Source organism: Meriones unguiculatus, chromosome 4 (genome assembly GCF_030254825.1).
Source record: "Meriones unguiculatus strain TT.TT164.6M chromosome 4, Bangor_MerUng_6.1, whole genome shotgun sequence".
Classification (NCBI taxonomy): Eukaryota; Metazoa; Chordata; class Mammalia; order Rodentia; family Muridae; genus Meriones; species Meriones unguiculatus.
Genome location: NC_083352.1, coordinates 32,888,193 through 32,910,757, shown reverse-complemented (window position 1 = coordinate 32,910,757; position 22,565 = coordinate 32,888,193). Strand labels below are relative to the sequence as shown.

The 22,565-nt window shown below is 40.1% G+C and overlaps 2 protein-coding genes across 3 annotated transcripts in view; both read left to right on the top strand.

The window, feature by feature from the left end:
- The window catches only part of Frg1 (FSHD region gene 1), a 38,780-nt gene extending 36,831 nt beyond the window's left edge, over positions 1 to 1,949 (top strand). Inside the window, exon 10 of the mRNA XM_021653880.2 lies at positions 1,704 to 1,949. The gene's annotated coding sequence lies outside the window, so the exon portion shown is untranslated. The remainder of the gene's footprint in view (positions 1 to 1,703) is intronic.
- A 12,018-nt stretch (positions 1,950 to 13,967) lies between these two features.
- Asah1 (N-acylsphingosine amidohydrolase 1) overlaps positions 13,968 to 22,565 on the top strand; it is a 42,015-nt gene continuing 33,417 nt past the window's right edge. Inside the window, exon 1 of one of the 2 annotated variants that reach the window (XM_060381652.1) lies at positions 13,968 to 14,190. In XM_060381652.1, coding sequence (XP_060237635.1) covers positions 14,113 to 14,190 — 78 coding nt within the window. In that variant the 5' untranslated portion in view covers positions 13,968 to 14,112. The remainder of the gene's footprint in view (positions 14,191 to 22,565) is intronic. The other variant, XM_021653883.2, reaches the window with a different exon arrangement.

Here is a 22,565-nt window from a genome sequence, read left to right as displayed (position 1 = left end):
ACTAGGCCCAAGTCTGCGTAGGCTTTGTGCATGCTGCCACAGTCTGTGAGTTCATGCAGGCTTCAGTTCTGCTGTGTTTAGAAGGCCTTCTTTCGTTGGTGTCCTTCATTCCCCCTGGCTTTTACAATACTTTCACCTCCATTTCTGCAACTTGCTGAGGTCTGAGGAGAAGAATGTGATGGAAACCTCCCATTTAGGACTGAGTATTCAAAGGTCTCTCATTCTCTCCGTATTGTCCAGTTGTGGATATCTGTATTTTTCCCATCTACCACACAGAAGGAAGCTTCTCTGATAATGGCTGAGTGAGACAGATCTCTGGATATAGCTGAATCGTTTTAGGAGTCACTTTTTTGGGCATGAGTAGTGTTTAGTTTTCCCCTAGGTCCCTGTTCTAGCTAGTCTCAGGTTCTTGGACATTTTAAAAGGTTTATTTATTTACTTATATGCAAAAGATTGAACCCAGGACCTTACACATGGTAGGAAAACATTCTACTATTAAGCTACAACTCCTATCATTTTTTTTTTAAAAACTCGTAACATTTCACTTATGTTCCCTAAAATTTAATGTTCATGGCATAAGGCAAAATTCAAGTACTTTATCTTTAAAAGTCCCCAAGGTTATAATAGTCCCAGCATTGTTCAAAAGCCCAAGAGGACAGTCTCATCTGAGACTTGGGCAGTCACTTTACTGAGATTTTCTAAAATCAAGTAGCAATGTACATACTTCAACATACAACGGCACAGACTACATATTACCATGCCAAAGGGGAGGAGTGGAGGCATAGGAAGGAACTATTGGGCCAAAGCAATTGCAAACTCCAGCAAGGCAAACAGCAAATCCTATCACTCTGTGTCTGGTATCTAGGGATCTTGATCCAGGCTCCAAAAGCTTTTGAGAAGCACCAACTCTCCAGTCCTGCTGCAAGCATAGCCTCTCTCTTGAGCCAGCTTTCTTCAGTAGATGCCCCACAGTCCTAGAATTTCCAACATCTTCGGTCTGTACCATAACTTGTATTTTACCTCCACAGCTTCATACAGTAGCCCTCTCAGAACCTCCTTTTATAGAATTTAACTCTGCCACACATTGCCAGGTCTCAGAACTTCACTAAAATGACTGATTAAGCATGATTCTTGGGACCCACATATCAGAGGAAGAGAGCCAACTCCCATATGTTGTCCTCTGATCTTCATACATATGCATCTACATACATAATAAATACATGTAATAAAATGTTAATTATTTTTATTATATGTGTAGGTCTTTGGTCTATATGTATGTCTGTGGCCCAGTTCATACCAGTTATCCAAAGAGCTGAACAGAAGGCATCTGATTCACTGGAACTGGAGTTACAGACAATTATGAGCTGTCATGTAGTTGCTGGGAATTGAACCCCAGTTATTTGGAGGAGCAGCCACTGCTCTTAAATGTTGAGCTATCTATCCCCTCCCGCCTCTATTTAAAAAAAAAAAAACATTATACAGATAGAATTTCTAGAAATAAACCCATGTGCAGTCAAGTGATTTTTTACTATACAATGGTAGGCGACAGTTTTTTCATAGATTGTGCTGTGAAAACTGGATATCTATATGCACAACATGTCCTTATATCTCCTCCATATATAAAAACACAACATGGTTATATCTTGAAGTGATTATAATGATAGCAATAGTGCTACTAATAATGAAATCTTGCATGTTTGTAGAGTGGCTGAACCCGGAGAATATTATGCCAAGTTAAATATGCCATGTACAGAAGGACAAATGATACATGATGCCATCACATGATGAATAGAAAACAGTCAAGGTCATAGAAGCAGAGTGGAATGGTGGCTGACAGAGGTTGGAAAAAGTCGTCAAACATTGGGGAAAGTATTCATCAAAGGTACAAAGTTCCAATTGTATACAATAAACCTTGTCTGCTCTAAATAAAATATTCATAGTTAACAGTACTCTATCAGACACTTTTGTTAGAAAGGTAAACTTTAACTATTTTTACCACAAAAATAAAACTTCAGGAAGAAACTTGGGAGTGAGGAATAGGTTTATTATGTAGGGAATAGTGATAATTTTATGAGTTTATGCTTATCTCTGAACTCACCATGTTGTATACATCAATTATAGATTCTTCTCTGTATATACAAAATATGTCAAAAATTATTCTTAAAGATAAGCTAAATTAGAGAAGAAAATACAAAGTGTATTCTGCGAAATGTATTTTTGATACTGACTAGTATCAAAAATGGTACTAGTCAGTTTATGTTATAATGAAATATCTACTGCTGGGTACATTAAAAGGAGTTTTTTAGATTTTAGTTCTGGAAGATTTTGAGGACACTTGACTCTGATGGCAGAATGGTATCACAGTGGCTAAGAATGTGTGAAAAGAGGAGAGAACACACTCTTTTTCTAGAAGCCAGAGAGACTGGAGTACCATGACATCTATGTTAGTCCCATCTGAGGGGATAGCTCCTAATCACCTAGTGACTCCTGCTATTCATACTTTAAATGTCCAAATACCTAGAATATTATCATAATATAAAGCTCCCCAACATATGAACTCTTTGTGGGGACACACTTAAACCATATACCAACCATATCAACATATCATTGAGTGAGGAATAACAATGACAAGAAGTTTTCAAAAAAGATCAATTTTTTTATAAACAAAGGACAAAAATAGTATTTTTAAGAAAATATAAAAGCCTATAAGTACATAAGAAACTACTCATTCTTACCAGAAGTAGTGGACTGGTAATATTTAACAACTGACTTTCCCAGGAAGAAAACTCTGGCTTGTAGTGTTTGTTCATTTCCTTTAGGTAACTATCACAAACTACTCAAGGTGCCCCTGGGATACCAATGGATACAAGTTATTCATAAGAGCCTGTGAGAGCAGATTCCACTGGTCCACCACATTTTTAATCACAGAACTTCAAAATAAAACTACCATGAAATAGCATTTTGAGCCAGCAGTCTGATGAGAATTAAAAACCCAGTTAACATAGCATTAGCAAGAACACAAATGGTGGGAACTTTTATCCATCTGTGAAGTAGAAGGAAACACTTTGGTTTTAAGTACAGGGGTATTTCACAATTCATATAGTTTCCTCCTTGAGATCTTCATGGTGAGTGTTTAAGTGTCTAAGGGCGGTTTTGTCTTTTCTGATGTAATTCGAATCAAGTGACTTATGTACTTTTGTTGGTTTGGTCATATGTTTTTATTAAAAATCCAAAAACAAACCCTAAAATTTGATGCTAGAGCTTAGAGAACAGAGAAAAAACTTATCAGCTACACTTTGAGATGAAAAATCAGATCCCAAGGCATTATATATAATCTATAGTTCTTCCAAGGTCCAACACAATTTGAAGTTCCTACATGTGGGTTAAACAGTGTCATTATTGTGATTACCTGTATGGAGAAAATAAGACAGAGAAAGTAAAAACAAAAACAAAAACAAAACAGGAAGGAAGGAAGGAAGGAAAGAAGGAAAAAAGGAAAAGAAAGAAAGAGGTGTGCTTGAAGAAATAAAAAAGGGCAGTTGTACAGAGTCCAGGTTAGAGTTCGACTACATTTGCACATGAAACGTTGTTGTTTTGACAGGTTAGCCTCTTCAGCTCTGTAAGTCAACTGGTTATGATGTGGCTTATATGCATCTTCACTATGTCAGGCATTATGCTTGATGTTGCAGATATGTTGCAACCATCAAACAATTAAATGATTATTCAATAATTAAAGCATGCAAAGCACTAGTAAGGAAAAGTACAGGATATTTGGGAATTGGTTAATATTAGGAACAAACTTGGTAGAGAGAGGTAGATCAGGGAAGGCTTCTGTGAGGACACCTGTTAAGATGAACTTTGCAGGATGAGTAGAAATTATCCGCATAATGACTGACATGGAGAAAATATGCCCCAAATAGGAACCCTGTATTTGCCTTCAGAACACTGAGATAGGATGGAGCAGTGTCCTTAGATGAATTGCTTTCTGATGAGAGAAAATGAGCCAGGGATAGTCAAAAGAGAAGAAGCCAGAGGCAATGGAGCTTCTGATGGGAGTTTTCCCAGACATGTTGAAAATTCTGGACTTGACTATGATGTTATTGGGAGACTATTGAAAGTCAGGCAGTAATATTTTCATTTTAAAAAGATTATTCTGACCATGAGAACTGGTGCATACTCAGGAGAATCTGAGTACTCGGGAGGCAGAGGCAGACGGATCTCCATGAGTTCCAGGACAGCCTGGTCTATATAGAGAATTCCAGATCAGCCAGGGCTACACAGTGAGACCCTGTCTGAAAAAACAGAAGTAAACAGATGCAAAAAGAGAGATTATTCTGTCTGCCTTTTAGAATCTACGGCCATACTACCCTGAATGTGCCTAATCTTGTCATGTGCTTGCATTTTAGAGGATAGTATTAAGAAACAAGGAAATAATGACTCCCAGAAGGAAGTCATCATAGTGGCAGAGGCCAGAAATTAGGGCAGTCTGGAGTACAATATTGGCAATGAGAAGCAATGGGATTGTTTAAATGTGACAAACTAGCTCAGCCCTTAAGTTTAAATCAAGAGATCAAGAAAAGACAAGTAAGGGCAACTCTTAAAGTCCCAGAATTATCGTTTGATTTGGTAAAAGAAGATTTGGAAAGCAAAAGCAAACTGACAAGTTCAGTTTTGCCTTATCATAAGCTTTACATGAAATATCTTTTGGAGAGAACAGTTACAAAATCCAGACAGAGAAGATGTTTAAAGGAATGACATCAGCTTGGAAGACATGGTAAGAACAGTGTACCTTAACATGGAAATGAAGTCAAAGAAAAAAACCAGTAGAATAACAGAAGGCAAAAAAAAAAAGCCAGAAAGAAGAGATTATGTCTCATTTTACCGTAATATACTGAAAGACCTTTTTTTTTAAGATTTATTTATATTATTTATTTACTCAATACTCTTCCTGCATGTATACCTGTAGGCCAGAAGAGGGCACCAGGTCTCATTATAGATGGTTTTGAGCCACTATGTGGTTGCTGGGAATCAAACTCAGGACCTTTGGAAGAGCAGACTGTGCTCTTAACCACTGAGCCATCTGTCTAGCCCCTTGAAAGATCTTCCATGGGGTACCTTAGTAAGGGTATTTTTAATAAAGTGATTGGTCTAATACTTAATTGGAGAAATCCTGATGGGTGAGCAAGAGATGAGGAAACAGTTATAACATTGGTTCCATACTTTTAATTTACAGGAACAAAATGTAAAAAATGAAAAGTGGTTTTGTATTATCTTAACAGGTTAGCAAGCTTTTATTTTTCTAAGTGAAAATATTTTTAGTTCTACCTAGCAGTATCACCCTTTTATTAAAAAGCAAGTAAGAATAATATAACAATAAAAAGGTAGAAGATGGTGGGTAACCTTCATCTGACGTACTTATCTGCAGTGTGATGTGTGGGTAGACGTGGAAATTATTAGCTTATATCTGTTTCTCCTCTTACTTGGGACACATAAAAATCTCCTGATGATCTGATACTAATCCATGGAGCAGCGTTTGGTTATTTCTTGCCTTGTTTCTCTTTTGAGACACTAGCTATGCATGGGGGAGAGTAAGGTTAATAATAGGATCCAGTAGAGACTACTTTCTTAGCATAGAAGATTTTTGTTTATATTTTAATGCTTCCATTACAAAGGCAAAAGAAAAGTGGTTGTGGATGGAAGAAGAAAATGTCATAATTTACAGCGTGGTGTTCCTGAAAATGAAGTACAGTCAAGAATCTGGAAGACAAGTGGAGGGACTAGAATTAAATAGGAGAGACAACTTCTTCTTCACTCTAGGAAGGATTAGAAAGTATATAAATAGGTATAAGTGTGGCAAAGAATTGGGCATTATAAATCATGTCATGAAGCTTTTACATATACATTTTATTTAATTTTTAGGCCATATCTTAGACAGGGTTTATATCACTATCATAAAATGCCATGACCATAAACAACTTGAAAAGGAAAGGGTTTATTTGGCTTATATTTCTACATCATAATCCATCATTGAAGGAAGTCAAGGCAGGAACTTAAGGAGGTTAGTAATCTGGAGGAAGGAACTGATATAGAAGCCACAGAGCATCACTGTTGACTGGCTTGCTCCCCATGGTTTGCTCAGTCTGTTTCTTATAGCTCCTGGGATCAACAACCTAGACAACACAGACATGACACATGAGACATCACAGAGAAAATGCACCACAGGCAAATCTTGTGGAGGCATTTTCTTGACTGAGAGGCCCTCTTCCCAATGACTCTAGCTCATGTCAAGCTGACATAAAACTGGCCAGCACATGTAGTATCTGGTAATGTATTCCAGAACCTCCTATTAGCCAATGATGACATTGAACTTCTGATCCTTTTGACTCCGTCTCCCACGTGCTAGGGTTACAAGTGTGCATCACAGCTGGTTTATGTGGCACTGGGAATCAAACCTAGGGCTTCGTGCGCACGAGGCAAGAACTATACCAAGTGTGATATACCACCAGATTACAGACTTAACAATGCCTAAGCTACTAAGCAGAACCTGCTGCCTAGGTGCACGTATGTACAAGATACAGGCATCTGTGCTCATCAGATTGGAATCAGAATGGACAACAAAAGGACAGAAAACAAGAATATTTAACACATTTGCAATTGAATGGTTTGCCATGGAATCTAAGCCTAAGATAGAAAAATAGGAAATGGGCTTATGACAGCAGCAAGACCCATCCAAATAACAGGTGTAACTGAGGGTACGGCCTAGAAGCTACAAAGTCTGTTTAAACTTCAACACAGTGCTTTGCATATAAGCTGGTGTCTTCTATTTTTGTCCTCTGATTTATATTTAACTTTGCATGGGAATTAGTATGTGGCTTACATAAGGCTCTGTGATATGACCTGGCAATTTAGTGTAATGGCTAAGTGCCCATGTCTCAGAATCAGCAAAATTAGGCATAACCACTCAGTATACAACTCAGAAAGCTCTTGTAAGATGGAGATTACAGTACCTACTCCATATATGTATTGACCTCCAGTCAACTTAAAACCTGAAATATAATCTATCAATGATCTATTATTCTTTATATTATTGTAGCTATCACTTGGTATATGATATAAATGCAGTTATTTTAGTTAATTCATTTATTAAATAACTATTCAGAAACCATGACAAACATTGTGATAAGTACCTAGAATATAACAATTCACACACACAAAAAACAAACAAAAATAAGTCCGTGACCTCATAGATCTTACATTCTGGCTAGAGGGAAACAGGTATTGGTCAAATAAGGAGGAAAATAATAGGTAGTGATAACATTGAGAGTTAGGTCCATCAGAGCTGGGCAGCTAAGGTATACCTACAGGGTGATCACCCTTGGTGAAGTGAGCAATTATTTTAACATTTGGGTAAACCACACGTGCATATCTAGGAGAGAATATGCTACAAGACTAAACAGTAAAGTGTCAAGTTCCCCATCTGGACCATCCCTAGCATGCCCAAAGCTCAGAAAGAAGGCTGTGATAGCTGGAGTACCATGACAAAAGGACAACTGTAGGATAAAGAACTGTAGGATCATGTAGAGATCAAAGAAGTAGCAGAGGGTTTGTAGACCATGGTAAGAGTGCTTGTTAGCTTTTATTCTGAATAGAAGGTGTAAGTAACTGGATGGCTTTGAGCAGAGAAGGACAGAATATTTATTATATGGGTGATGGGTGACAACAGGAATAATCCAGGAAAGCGTAACTTGAACTGAAGCAATGGGAGTGCACAAAAATGCTAGATTCTAGACATCATACAAATTGAAAGTAAGTCCAATAAGATTTGATGGTGTACTGAGTATGTTACAAGAAAGATGAAAGTCAAAGGTGACCAAAGGATTTTTGTCCTAAGCATAACAGGAAAATTGAATTGCTATTTGCCAAAAAGAAACCTGGAGAAGTGATAGTGCGTCACATCGTAGTTTATCTGTGCTGCAACAACAGAACTACTTAGGATTGGTTAATATAGCTCAACATTGTGGCACAGATCTATAATCCCAGCACTAGAGAGGCAGAACCAGATAAACTACCACAACTTTAAGGCAAGCCTAGTCTATACAAGTTCCAGGCCAGCCATGGCTACATTCCAAGACCCTGCCTCAACATCCCAACAGAGAGAGAGAGAGAGAGAGAGAGAGATATGGATGGATTTAAACTTTAAAATTTAGAGCTGAAAAGTCCACTGTCATAGCTCCAGCCTCTGATAAAAAGCCTCTTTGCTGGATCCTCACATAGCCAAAGCAAGAGGCCAAAGGCTGCATGAGAGCCTCATTTACACAGGCTTCAACCCTGGCTGAGGGGCAGCCCAGAAACAATCACCATTTCAACAGCTCACCTCCAAGCCCTGCAGTGGTGGCACACACCTGCCTTTAATCCCAGCACTCTGGGAAGCAGAGGTAAGCAGATCTCTGGAAGCCAGCCTGGTATACAGATCAAGTTTCATCACAGCCAGGGCAACACAGAGAAGCCTTGTCTAGGAAAACAAATAAACAAAACAACCTCCCCAAAAAAGACCCAGCCTCCAAATGCCAGTTCATATGTTCAATTCAATCAAAACTACTAAACATATATAAACTATTCGAATGGGAATTGAGTGTATTTTCTTCTTAGTTGTAAATTTGAGATTTGGCATGAGTGTGTTAGTATGTGTATATCTTTGTAGCACCTACAGATCTGCTTTGTACATGTAGTCAATTATAACTTTTAATCCATATATTAGTGCCATGATTCCTGTAATTGGTTTTAGTTGTCATTTCAAGGTGACCTTGATATATCTCACTTTCCTGATAAATATAGACATATGTGAGATAGGGATAAAGATCAACTGATTAGAGTAAAAGTAACCAAATAGATTAGACCTCATGCCAAAATAAGATTTTATCTCTTTTCCTCTGACGCGAATCTGTGCATCCAGTTCCTAGATAAACACAAACTGCGCAGCCATTTCTTAAGATAAAACGATATAATGAATGCAGGGTGAAGCCGCGGCTGAGACAGTACCTTCACCCTTGGTAGCCTGGTGGAATGACTTATCCAGGCTTCCCCTACTTGACTATTTTCTCTCCAGGCCTTCAGAAGCTCTCCTTTTGAGGTGCTTTCTCTGGATTTTACAAGCCATTATGTTACAGCCCCATTTGTAAGATTCCTTGGAGATCTGCCTATCTGAGAAAACACGGTCAAAGGCAGCAAATCTTTCTACTTCAGCTCCACCAACACAATTCAACTTGCAAGCAAAGCAACTTGAGCCTTGTAATAAGGAGTCATAGGCTTTGTAATAAGGCTTCAGTAAGAAGGAGTAGAGTGGCTCATGGAAATATAGAGTCCAGCTGTCAGGCAGGCTCGGGGATTGGTTCATCTAACGCCTAGCAATGTCACCAATGACCCAGTTTCTTTTCATCTTGCGACTGTGCCGTCCACTGATATCTGCTTCATCTTAGGTGGCTCCTTTCAAGTTTGTGCCATGAATGCCAGCAGCACTGGCAACTGCTTTGACTATATAGCATGAGTCCTGGGCTTTAAATCACAACTTGCTTTATAGGAGCAACGGAGTAAGACCTAAGCCAAGCATTTCGACAAGAGGAAAGTAAAATGTCTTATGCCAGGCAGGGACCATCCCCAGAGGGATAAGGCCCTAACCTCATTCAAATCCTGTAGCTGCAACATGGAGTTAAGATCTGTGAAAGATCTAGGTATAAGGCAGAGAGTAGGCTGTGGCCTAATGGACTAACTATATTGAAACCTATATTGAAGATATTCATTGGATTTATATTTTGCCTTCCATTTTTTGCTTTTCTCTGTTCTAAGGCCCAGGCCTCCAGTGAACAAGAATCATTTATTCACTATTTTCATAGCACCTCTATTAAGTATTCAGTCTTTATTGAGAGAATAAATTTATTACAAACACACAAAAACAATTTGTTGAAGTATTAAGTAGTTATAAGCTAATGAATAGTTAATATAAGCTAATTTAATAGTTTACGTAAATTATGGTGGTATATAAAGTTAGAATAGTTTAGCTATTGTAGGATTTAAATTGAAACGAACCTTCAATGATAAATAAAGCTCATGTTTAGAATGTATAAGGCTCTAGTACACGTGAAAAACTAATGAGTAATATCGTGGTCCAGAAGTATATCTTATTAAGGAAAGAGTAAAATAGGACAGAGTTTTCTTAAGTTTCTCTTTAAATATAACATATTTGAATTATCATTGATTCAATATGACTTCACAATGCTTCACAAAGAAATAAGGATTTAGTGCAAAGGTAAAGATAATTGTTATAACCTTTATTTTGGCATTTATAGAGGGACAATTAGATTAAATGTGAGCACTAAATTTTTAGTTTTGTAAGAGAAAAAAATCACTGTCTCAAGCTGAGGTAATATTTTACATTTTTGAAAGCTAAAAGAGAAAAATAAAACAAGTAACTCATGGTATAATAAAGCAACTAGAAAAAAATGTTTATATGACCTCTGATTTTCTAGTTTTCATCTCTTATCATCTTTATTTTTTCCTGAAGACAAAGGAAAAAAAATCTGTTAAAAAACGTACGACATTTTAAATGTACTAGGCCTTTTATTTCTTTGAGATCATGATAGAAAGTCTCACAGGCTTACTATGAAGCTACAGTCCTGAAGTCCTGGGATTACAGGTGTAATCCCAGGTAAAACATACCCAGTGCCTCTAAACATTTTTTGCTTTTAAAAGCATATATATTTAAATTTGGTAAATTATTCAGTTAAAAGGTAAAGATAATTGTTACAACCTTTACTTTGATGTTTTAGAGGGACAATTAGATTAAATGTGAGCACTAAATTTTTAGTTTTGTAACAAAAACTTTTTTGGTTTTAAAAGCATATCTATTTAAATTTGATAAATTATTCTGTTAAAACATTTTCTTTTCAACTGAAATATTATCTCCATATTTATTACCTTCCAGTGCAACTGTTTTTATGCTCAATATTTTTTAAATCAAGTCATCTTTTCTGGGTAAATGCTATATTTCATTTAGGGTGGGGTGATTTGGCTGCAATTAGTGTAGATCAAAGTTCCACCTGGGGAAACCTAGGAATTTTAGGTAGGAGATTCAAAAGTTGACAGCTTGCCAAGAACTTCAGCTATTCCTATAAACCGTTTAAATACTTATGCTGACTACTGCATACTAAACAGGTTATCCAACTCTCAGACGATTCTTCTTTGATAGTTTGAGTCATCTTTTCTACACACATAAATCATTTACACATATATTTAAATATCGTTTCTCTACATAAGTATGCCTAAATCTCTATAAAGTTTCCTATAACCACACATCTTGATTTGACTTTCTGTATACACTTTTACATTGGGAATTGAATAGATTTAAAACAACAACAAAGATTAGACACCTGTAATATTATCACATTGAAAGGCTAAGTTCTAGTCTAGACCTTGCCTCAAAAAGTAAAAAGAGGGGCAGGATTAGAAGTCATCAGTATTATCTCACATGGCATTTGCAAAGTCCTCGGCTCAATGACCAGCACGACACACTCAAAAACAGTTTTTGTGACTGTGTGTGCGCTGAGGGGAGACATACATAGCATGATGTAGTTTCAAGAAAGTAGATTTAAATATTAATTTACTTGAAAAGAAAAATCAATAGTATATGGTAGGTTTTAAAAGTTATTTATATGAAGATTGTGCATAAGGTTATCATGCCAATGTATGTGAACTTTCTTTACAAAACATCTAAGGCTGGCTGTCGTGGTGCACCACTGTAATCCAAACACTCGGGGGCAGAGGCAGGTGGATGTCTTTGAATTCGAAGCCAGCCTGGTCTCCAGGACAGCCAGGGCTACACAAAGAAACCCTGTCTCCAAAAACAAAAACAACAACAAAACAACAAAAAAAGTATCTAAGTCTGATACTTAAGCCTGATAAGTAAAAGGTATGTTTGGTGACATGCTGAAAATGCTCTCAATAGTAATTAAAGTGAATTAATCAATTAGTCATTTGGTTTGGTAATCGCTACGTAGAAACGGGATTCTGTGCTTCTGATAGATTTAGTTTAAGCTTCACGGGAAGTCAGCAGGGTCAACACTGTGTATTTAACATTGTAAAAAGTGTGAAGTCCTCAGTTTTCTTTCGTTTCTACGTAATGTCTTTGTTTTTGTTTTGCTTCTATAAAATGCTTTCATTTCGAAAGCATTTATAAGAATATACATGATTTCCTCAGTTTTTGAGTAGCACGAAGAAATGAGCGTGGAAGTCCTGAAGTAGCTGCACTTAGCACTCTAATTTTTAAAACAAAGCTGTAGAATTTCGCTTGTTAAAGATGTATTCTTAACATAAAACATGAAACTGCAGTGATGCAGCACAGCATAACGCTTTGATGTGTATGTAATATGCAACATGTAGTCTTTACATCAGGTTAAGCATATCTCCTCAAACAGTTATCATTTTTATGATAACTCGCTTTTTGTTCATTCACATTCTCTCTGTTCATCCTTTGCACCATGCACAGAAGCCCTCTGTCTCCAGGATGCTTTCCTGCCACTTCCTGTTTAGACCTTCCCTCCTGGATAATGTCTATCCTGCCTGGCTAATAAAAATTCTAATCCCCTTCCCAGTGTGTGCATTCTCTGTATCTCCTGCCCAGTTCTCTCTGTACCAATTTCAGCTGTCTGTTCTTTGCAAATTATGCTGGTGTGCATGCTGGTTGCTATTTCCCATCTAGTAAGTTTTATAAGGGAAGAACTTTGTGGCTTTTGCTGCTTCCTCATACCCAGAGTCCCAAAAATCAGCGTTTTGCTTTGTTTTGGAGATGAACTCTTGCTGTGTTGTCTAGCAGCTGTCTGCCTCAGTCCCTGAGTATGGGGTCTACAGCTACCCTCAATGTCCCCCTTCAAAAAGGGAACATATCTGGCTTATCTAAGCAGGAACCTAAGTGTATCTTAATCCTGTGCTGTGTTACAACACCTAAACTTCCTCAAAGAATGCAGCTTGCTTATCATTGCTTCCAAATTTAGGTGGTGGAACACTACCAATTTCCTATTTCCCAACCTTCACACACACAAAAAAGAAAGGAGAAATACGTGGATCTCGGTGAGGATTAAATAAGATTTTAATTGTCCTGGATGAGTTCTAATGACGCATTAAAAAATAAACCATTCCCTAGACCTCGCAAAAGTTTTTGAGATGTCTGTTGTTACAGCAGAAAATTCAAGTCCAGAAGGCAAATTTTCCTGCTAGATTTTAGGTAACGCACTCTATTGTGGTGAGCTTTGTCCAAGGATGGTTTGAAAGCCAAGCTAGTACTGTACGTCTGTCGATCTGCTGTTCAGAAGTAGACTATGAAGAGAGAAACTACCTATTCTAGGTTTAGGTTAGTTCAGCCAACCTAAACGAAAATTCTTAAGAGTTGAGTAACTCTGATACATCGATGAAGGTTCCACCGCTTCCACCTCTCCAACCCAGGACGTAAGAGCAAGTCCAAATCCTAGGATTTAAGAGTGCTGTAAAAATCCCAGGTGGGTAATCACAGCCTAGAGTAGCCGAGAGATGTAACTTCCCGGTCCTGGCCCTGACTCCTGTCCGCTCTGGCAGTGACCCCTCGGGCTGCATAGACGGCTAGTGTGACTCACTTGGGGCCGGCCTTCCCCAGAGGGCAAACTGGGTCTGACTTTCTACGTTATGCTCGGAGACTGTCGGTTTGGTGGGCTGAGGAACCTAGCCGTCTAGGCGCCACCCTCTCCCTAATCACGGGTAGTCCCGCCCCAGGGTACTCAAGCACCTCCGTACAGTTTGCTTCCAAGGGTGGAAGTCTGGAGGAGAGCTGGAAGCCCCGCCCCGGGGCGCGGCTCAGGCTGGACGAAACCACTGGCTGGCATGCCGGGGGTTAGCCCCTCTGTGACCCTGTGCGTGGACTCTACTCTGGGGACTGGGCCCGCCTGCGGCGCCTCCGTCTCTGGGCTGTCCCCCTCCGTTCATGGTGTGGCCCGAGGTTGCTGGTCACGCGTCGAGGGTGTGGCCTGCTCCCGGCGGAGGTGGGCCCTGCGGGGGCTGCTGCAGAGTCCTTTGGAGCTGGCAGGTGGGAAGATGCCGAGGCGAAGTCTCCTCGCCTGGGTGTTGCTGGCCGTGGCTGCCACCGGCGCCCAGGTGCATCAAATGCCGCCGGTGAGTGAGCTCCAGCCGGGGCGCGGATAAGGGTGCAGGTGCAGGGGGGAAGGGGCCGCACCTGGGGCAGGGCGGGCGGGAGTGAGGGACACCTGCTCGCGGGCTGCATCATTCGGGGTCCCTGTGGTTCGGTCCCGCGGGGTGGGTGCGGACCCGTCCTGTGAACCCCGGGCGAAGAAAAACAAAATGTCTAGACAGAGTACACTTTTTAGGGAATTTTCTGGCCTTCATGAACGACTGGGTAGGATTCCTGCATTCTCCAATCTTGGTGTTAATAATACTACCAGCTGTAGGCACAACTCTAGAGGAAAAGTGCGGATTGCCTGGGGACTTCGGTGTGTTCTTTCTGGTTACCAGGTGCTTTTTCTCCTCAGCAGCCCTCGCAGGAAGCTGTAGGTTCATGCAGTCTTAGCCCAGATGGCGCGGTGCGAGCCATCGGCAGCCCCCTTCCACTGCAAGCTGCACCGACTGTGGCCTTCACGCCCAGTCTTGAAATGTCAGTTCCGTGGTACTGCGCGACCAAGTCACAAGGCCACAGACTTTATTTTATATAACCGCAAGAGACAGGGAGGGACTAGCGTCACTCTTGCATTTAATACAAGCGGAAGTAGCCCTAGAGTGAAAATCCATCCAGAGGTCACAAGTGTTTGTAGAAACACTTCTAAATTCAACCTCTTGGCTGCAGCACGAACTGATTGTTTAAATGCTATAGAGCTGAAGGCTATTTGTTTTGTTATTTAGCAAATTTGATACCTAGGAACTTGGACGTATCTTATCTGAGGCAGGTGAATTAACAAAATAAAAGGCAGGCTATTGTCCAGCCGCTAGAATAGGTGCTTAGTATATAAGAGTAGAATGCAGAATAGTTAGAAAGTAATTTCAGTAATCAAAACCCACACAATATATAGAGAAGGTTGAAAGATTATAAGAAAAACAAAATGTCTGCTCTAGTGTAGGCAGAGAATTTTCCTTGCTAAGTTGGGAGTGTGAAAATTTTTAAAGGATTTGATATTTTGAGGACAAAAGTCTATGCCTTTCATCCAAAGATTACTAGAATGGCACACTAATAGTTCAGTAAATTGGGTTTTGTATTTGAAGGGAAGGACTGATGAATACCTTTTCAACCATGGGTTAAATAACATATATTGAAAACAAAATAAAACAAAACAAAAATACTTGGTTTTCTTTAGAAAGCTGAGTAATTCCTGGATCACACTGTGTTTTGTTATTGTTTGTTTTTGTTTTTTGAGACAGGGTTTCTCCGTGTAGCCCTGGCTGTCCTGGAACGTGCTCTGTAAACCAGGCGGTACTCGAACTGGGAGATCTGCCTGCCTCTGTCTCCCTGAGCGCTGGGATTACAGGCGTGAGCCACCATCACCCTGCTGTGTTTTGTGTTTTGAACTATAAAGTACTCTATCAATGTGTAGACGCTTTGTCTCATTTTAATATCTCTGAGGAACTTAATTCTCTGAGCTTATTTGTGTCCAGGAGCAGAACACCTGGGGTCCTCCAGGCCTGTGAGGTATTAATTAATGTCTAGCACAGAGAGCTTTATGTACTGGGTACTGTTTTTGTTTATTGTTTGTCTGTTTGCTTGTTTACTTCTATTCTTCCTAATCCTTTGTTTTTAAACAAAGATATTTTATTGTTTGTTTCCTCATTTGTTTTTTTTATTTTTTTATTTTTTTCAGTGCTAGAGTGCTCACCCAGGACCTTACACAGACTTGGCAAATGATGGACACTGAGCTATATCCCTAGCCCAAGCAAAATATTTCATTGTTTTCAAAATACGAAAAATATTAATAGCCCTTCAATTGATTTAATAGTTTTTACTCAAAACAGTGGGTATCCAAATCTAGTCAGTCTGCTAGTATCCGCCTAGGAAAGTTGGCACATGTCTTCAGTGAAATGAGAGAAAACAAACGTAAAAGTCGGTAATTTTCTTTTTCTGGTTTATAGCTATGTTATTGTCATCAACTTTTATTGAACTGTTCTCATTAAACTAATCACAAAGTCAGATGTTACATGGAAGGGTTTTATTTTGTTTTAAAATCTTCACTTATAAAATAAAAATTGGGACTGTTGAAGATATCGGGACCCAATTTTCAGAAGGCCCTTTCAAGCTGCCCGGTGACTGTATTCTCAGCTTGGAAGGCAGTTGTTTTTGGAGTTTTATTGTCTTGTGTTTTTAGTTTGAATAATTACATGAATGATAAACTATAGTATAGCCTTGTGGAAACCAAATATATTCCAAATTGGCCATTGATAAGTATGGATGAGGGCCAGCTTTAAATGACAAATGAGTTATTTGGTTTGGAACATTGGCTGAGCTTTTTAGTTTTATGTTTGAGGCTTTTTTTCATTATATGTAAGTTATTCTTCACTGTTACATCTATGAAGAGTGTATTAAGATACTGTATGATGAAAACAGCTAGTAGAGAAAGTCCAGATAATGAGCCAGGATATTGGAAGTCTAGGCATAATGAGACTATTCACAGCCGTTGGAGTGGCCAAGCTCTTCAAAGAGTATGAATAAGAACATAAGAAGCAGCCAAAAAGCTAAGTGAATTTTCCATGTATATGCCGAGCACAACAGAGAACCAGCAAAGTTAATGCAACAGCCCAAATGGGAGACTTTAATGTGACAGGACAGTCAAGGAAGGGAAAGAGATGGTTGACTTCATTAAAATACCACTGAGAATGAAGTGTCCACTCTTCGTGGTGACTGAGGGTTAATGGTTTTCTTATTCTGAGTAGTATAGGGACGGACAGAAAATGAATGGCAGTAGCATGAGGAGTGACTGGAAGGAAAGGAACTACATTGAGAGAAATGACTGTTCTCAGTAATGAATCTGAGCAGGTCCAGAAGATGTGACCGTGAGCATATGATTGAGTAACGAATGGCTATTATGAGCTGATCCCTAATGTCATCTTCGAGTGTGTATGGTGAAACTGTTGGCATTACCAGTGGTTTGCACAAAGCTTCCATTAATCTCATAAGCCCTAGATGGTTTTGTCCATGTGTTTGTGCTCCAAAGGAGAGAATACACAGGTGTAATCTGTTCTCTTAAGTGCTGTGCAAGAACCCTTCCCAACACTGCCATTGAGTCAGCCAATATGATGAACTAGGCTGCTGCCCTTTTAGGAGATTGATTCACCCTTTGTTTATTTTAATATCCATAGCTCACCCCAAGAATGATATCAACCGTGTATTAATGCGAATTATGTTTGTAGGAAACATGTCCTTTCGTTCAGCGTCCATCTTGTAGTCCTGCCTATCCTCCAATTTGAGATTCTTCTTCAGCCTTCCTGGGGCTAGGCTTATATGCACATGCTACCGCACCCAATTTAAAATTTTGTGTTTATCATTAGAATCCTTTTTCATTGAGGTTTTTCAATAATCTTGTATGATTCAAATATTTAAAGGACAAAAGTTTGTGATTGTTTAGAGATGTGGAAAGTTCAATGATTCCTTAATGAAATAATTTTTATTTGGTATGTCATTTTTATTTTTTAAACAGATTTAAAATTTTTAATTATTACGCATGTGTATATGCATGTGTGTGTGTGTATGTGTGTGTGTGCGTGCGTGCGTGAAGGAGGAGGACAGAGGGATATCAGATCACCTAGAACTGGATTTACAGGCAGCTCTGAGCTGCCTGATGTAGATGCTAGGTATCAAACTCAGGTCCTCTGCCAGAACAGTGTGTGATCTTAACTACTGAACCATCGCTCCAGGTTTTAAATGGCTGTTCTATTCAGTAGCTCTGTAAATTGCCTTTTCCTAATGAGTATGGAGGACATAAAGACTGATTCATTTTGAATAGATTAAAGTTGTTCTCAAATAAGCAGAGCAATCTTAAAAAAACATTTCTAAGCTGCTGAAGTGATGCATGACTGTAATGAGGCTGAGGTGAGAAGAACAGCATTCAGGGGCGGCCTGGGCTACTCAGCTAGACTCTTGCTCAGCTCTTTGTATATTTTGTTGTTTGTTTCTTGTTGTTTTTCCAATTGCATGTGCATTGAAACATTGGGTTTTTGGTTTTTTTTTTGTTTTTGTTTTTGTTTTGGTTTGTTTTTTTTGTTTTGTTTTGTTTTTTTTGCCTTAGCAGCGTAAAAGGGGCTTTCTGGAGGTGGTGGTGAGGAGCAGTGGGACATTGGGATTCTAAATTTCACTTTCTTCTACCTATGACAAGGTAGCATAATAGACTGACAGACAACTTACACTGTCTACCTAGGGTCTGTTTATGTTATTTACCAACTATCGCTTGAAGTTCCCCCTACCTTGATGAGATTGTCTGTTACTAAAACCATAGAGTTACATTCCGGAGACTACATGGCAATCAGGGTGGGTACCGTTCTACGTCAGTGCCACACAGAAATTTCCCTTGAAGTCTGCCTTGAGACTGAGGATGCGCCTCTCTTTCATCATAGTCCCCAAACTAGCCTCCTGATTAAATGACTTCCACATCTGTGCCTTTTGACGGGCTGACCAAGGTCTCGTGGCTGTCGCCTTTACCTATTTTCACTCGTGATTATGTTTTATCTTAAAGCCATCCTCTGCCTTCTTTTCAAATCATATCAATATTTGGCCTTTTCTTTTTTGAGCCAGATTGTATGTCATTTTCATGTCTGACTTGGGCAGCCAGCATTATTACAGTGCTCAACTCCCACATGTAGTATGACCTGGTTGCTTTCCAGTTCTTAACTACTCGGAATGGTCAGCCAGCTTTTTTCCTGAAAACCTGACTGACTACTTTCAGTTTCCCTCCTGGGTGTCCCATAGGAGATGTGGCTATAATTTGATTTTATATTAGCTTTGGATCCTGTGATGTGCAAATATAACGAAGAAGGGATAGTAGTCATTATGTTTTATTATTTATTTACTTAATTGAGTCTGGTCACCATGAAAAGATCAGAGCTGTATGCCCATTATTCTGCATTAGGAATCAAACTTTCAGGAGCACCGTGTGTGTGTGTGTGTGTGTGTGTGTGTGTGTGTGTCTGTGTCTGTGTCTGTGTGTTCCACTCCTTTGTGTGCACATTTGGAGGCCAAAGTAAAGCTCAACAGTGTGCATCATCTATTGTTCTCCACCTTATTCCTGACAAGTTCTCTCCCTGAACCATTTTAGCTGTATTGGCTGGCTAGGAAGTCCTCAGGCGTACCTTCTTTCTATGTGCCCTCAGCCTGGGGTGTGTAGATGTCTGTCACCATGCCTGGTTCCCTTTGTGGGAGCCAGAGGTTCTAACCCAGCTCTCATGCATGAGCAGCAATCACTTTGTTCACTGAGCTGTCTCCCAGATCCCTAAAGCGCTGCTTTCAGTGCTATGCAGTAGGAAGCTGGGATGGAGCAGATAAAGCCCTGGATTCTGATAGTCCCACGGTGTGACATTCTGTGGAGCTCAGCACAGCATTCCCAGCATGACTCTACAATTCCCAGTAATTTGAAATTGAGCAAAAGGACAGGAACAGTAAATCGAGTCATATCTTTTAATATTTATTTTTATTTAGGTGTTCGTGTGTATGCCATGTAAGTAAGGGTGCCCTCATAGGCCAGAAGAGCGTCTTAGATACCCTGGCAGTCCAGCTGCATGTGGTTGTACCATGCCATCTAACCTGGGTTCTGGGAAGTAAACTTGGCTCTTATACTAGAGCGTTGTTCTTGCTTACCTCCCAAGCCATCCAGCTCTCAGGTCCAATAGAAACCTAACCAAAAGTTGGGATATTTACAGGAATTTTATGTTACTAGAAGTAAGAATTGTATTTGTGAAGCTAGTAGTTCTTCACCTTACTAAATGATTTGCTTTTTATTTTTATTTAATAATTTTACAGGCATGGGTGGTTTGTCTGCATGTCTGTCGGTGTACTACATGTGTGCAATGTTCATGGAAGAGGGTGTCAGATTCCCTGGAACTGGAGTTATAGATGGGTGTGAGCTGCTGTGCAGGGGCCAGAAAGCTGGGTTCCCTGGAAGAGCAGTCAGTGCTTTTCACTACTGAGCCATCCCTCTAGCCTGCAACTAAATGATGTTTTGAAAGTTCATATTTGTAGTTGAAGACTGTCTTGGATATAGTACTATTTTTATGGTGCACATGCTCAAATTCATTGAACAAGGACTAGGGAATTTGGAGCACACATCCTTCACTGTAGTAACCATTTCCCTTTTTGTCTTTCTTTATTGTTTTTTCATTCTCTTATGTGTGTGTGTATACATTTGTGTATTTAATTTGTATTTAAATGTGGGCACATGCATGCATGCATGTCACCACTCCTCTGGAGGTCAGAGGACAACCTTGGTTGTTGGCCCTCATCTTACACCTCCTTTGAAACAGGTCCCTTTGCTAGCTTTCCATGGCATGTGCCATGCTAGCAGCTCACGAGCTTCTGCCTTTGTCTCCCATCTCCCTGGAGGAGTGCTGAGGCTACAGCGTTTTGTGCTGTGTGCTCTGTTTTTCCCGAGGGTGCTCAGAATTCTTACTCTGAGCGGAGTGTTTCTCTCCTGTCGTATGTCCCGCATGGAGTTGTGGAGCTGAGGGGTGTTCCTGTCCCCCAGCTTCGGAACACGTATACTTCGGGGGCCCAGGTTACGTGTTCGCCCCTTCCTGGCTTCCGGGTCCTCACTGTTGTGTTCCCATCTGCAACATTCATCCACTGAGCTGTCTCCCCAGCTCCCCTTCCTCCTTTCTGATATTTGAGACAAGGACTCATGGAGCAGCCGCCTTTGAACTCAGTATGTTCTGAGGATAAGCTTGAACTGATCTTCCTGTCTACACCTCCCAAATTCTGGGAGTATAGGTGTGCACTGTCTTGCCCTGCTTGCAAGAGCTCTTATTGATTTAAAAGTAATTTCAGATAATGATAGTTTCAACTGTTTAAAAATACCAGAGAACCCTCTGAAAAACCCTCCGTATAATGTAAAGTCTTACAAGTTAAAGGATTAAAATTTGGAAATACATACCAGGTGTACATGGGTAAAGAAAATGGGATAATATGGAGTCTCCTGGTCCATTCTCTTTCCATCCCCAGAATAGACACCTTCAGTTGTTTGTGCACCTGCTTGACTAGATGACTACACACTCAAGTATCACCCAGAGCTGGTGTCTCCTGGCATACTAGGTGTTTACAGCTCAGCCTCTTCAGTCGATTGCAGCCACGATATATGGGGTATTAAAATTAATACGCTCTCTGGCTAGCAAGACTAACTCTATCTGTGAGCTCTGGGTTTGACTGATACTGCCTCAGGCCGGTAGCTGGAATAACAGGGATTCCCAACACCTGCCTTAGGGCCTCCATGTGTGCCCCCTCACAAACATGCACACACTACACACGTGAAAAAAAAAATAAGAAAAGATAAATTAAAAAAAAACAAACATGGGCTGGAGAGATGGCTCAGAGGTTAAGAGCACTGGCTGTTCTTCCAAAGGTCCTGAGTTCAATTCCCAGAAACCACATGGTGGCTCACAACCATCTATAATGAGATCATCTTAGTACAGGCAGAACACTATATATGTAATAAATAAATAAAGACCTTTAAAAAAAAAAAAAAACAAACATGCAGTTAGAGGGCTGGGAAGTAGTTCCGTGGGTAAGAACGCTCACTTGAGGACTAGACGTCAGATCCCCAGCACCCATGTGAAAAGCTGGCTGTGACCATGTGCACCCAGAATCCCACCACTGAGGTGGAGACAGGAGGATTGCTGGGGCTTGCTAGCCAAGCCAGCCCAGATACAATACAACTTTCCAGGTTTGTAAATGACCTTTTCTCAAAGAAATAATGCAGAGGGTCAGGGGGTGGCAGAGTGGGACACACAGTGTCCTCCTCTGGCCTTCACAGTGGACGTGTGTGTGTTATACACACACACAAACAATAAAGTAGCTTCAGCATAGTCACAGAACTGTGCAGTCATCACTGCTATCTAGGACAGCTTACCCCCTGAATGGACCTACACATTCACCTGTTAGTGTCCACCCCCCAGCTCAAAGCAACCACTATCAGAAGCTCTCTCTGTAGAGTCTCCTGTTCTGCCTATTTCACAGGGGACTAGCCAGTGTATGGCTCTTTGTGACTGGCATCTTCTACGTAGTAGAGATGGTTTATGCTTATTTCCTCCTGCCAAATACTATACCATCATAAGACATCTCATTTTGTTTCTCCATTCTTCAGTTGGTGGACATTTGGGCTCTCCCACCTTTTTGGCCAGTATGCATAATGCTCCTGTAAATATCTCATACACGTTTTTTGTGGGGGTTTATGTCTCCCTATCTCTTGGGATATACGTAGGATCAGGATTGCGGGGTTTTGTGTCACTGCTCACCAGTCTGAGGAACTGCCAGATGGTTGTGTAGAGCAGATGCTGTTTTATACTTCGCTCAC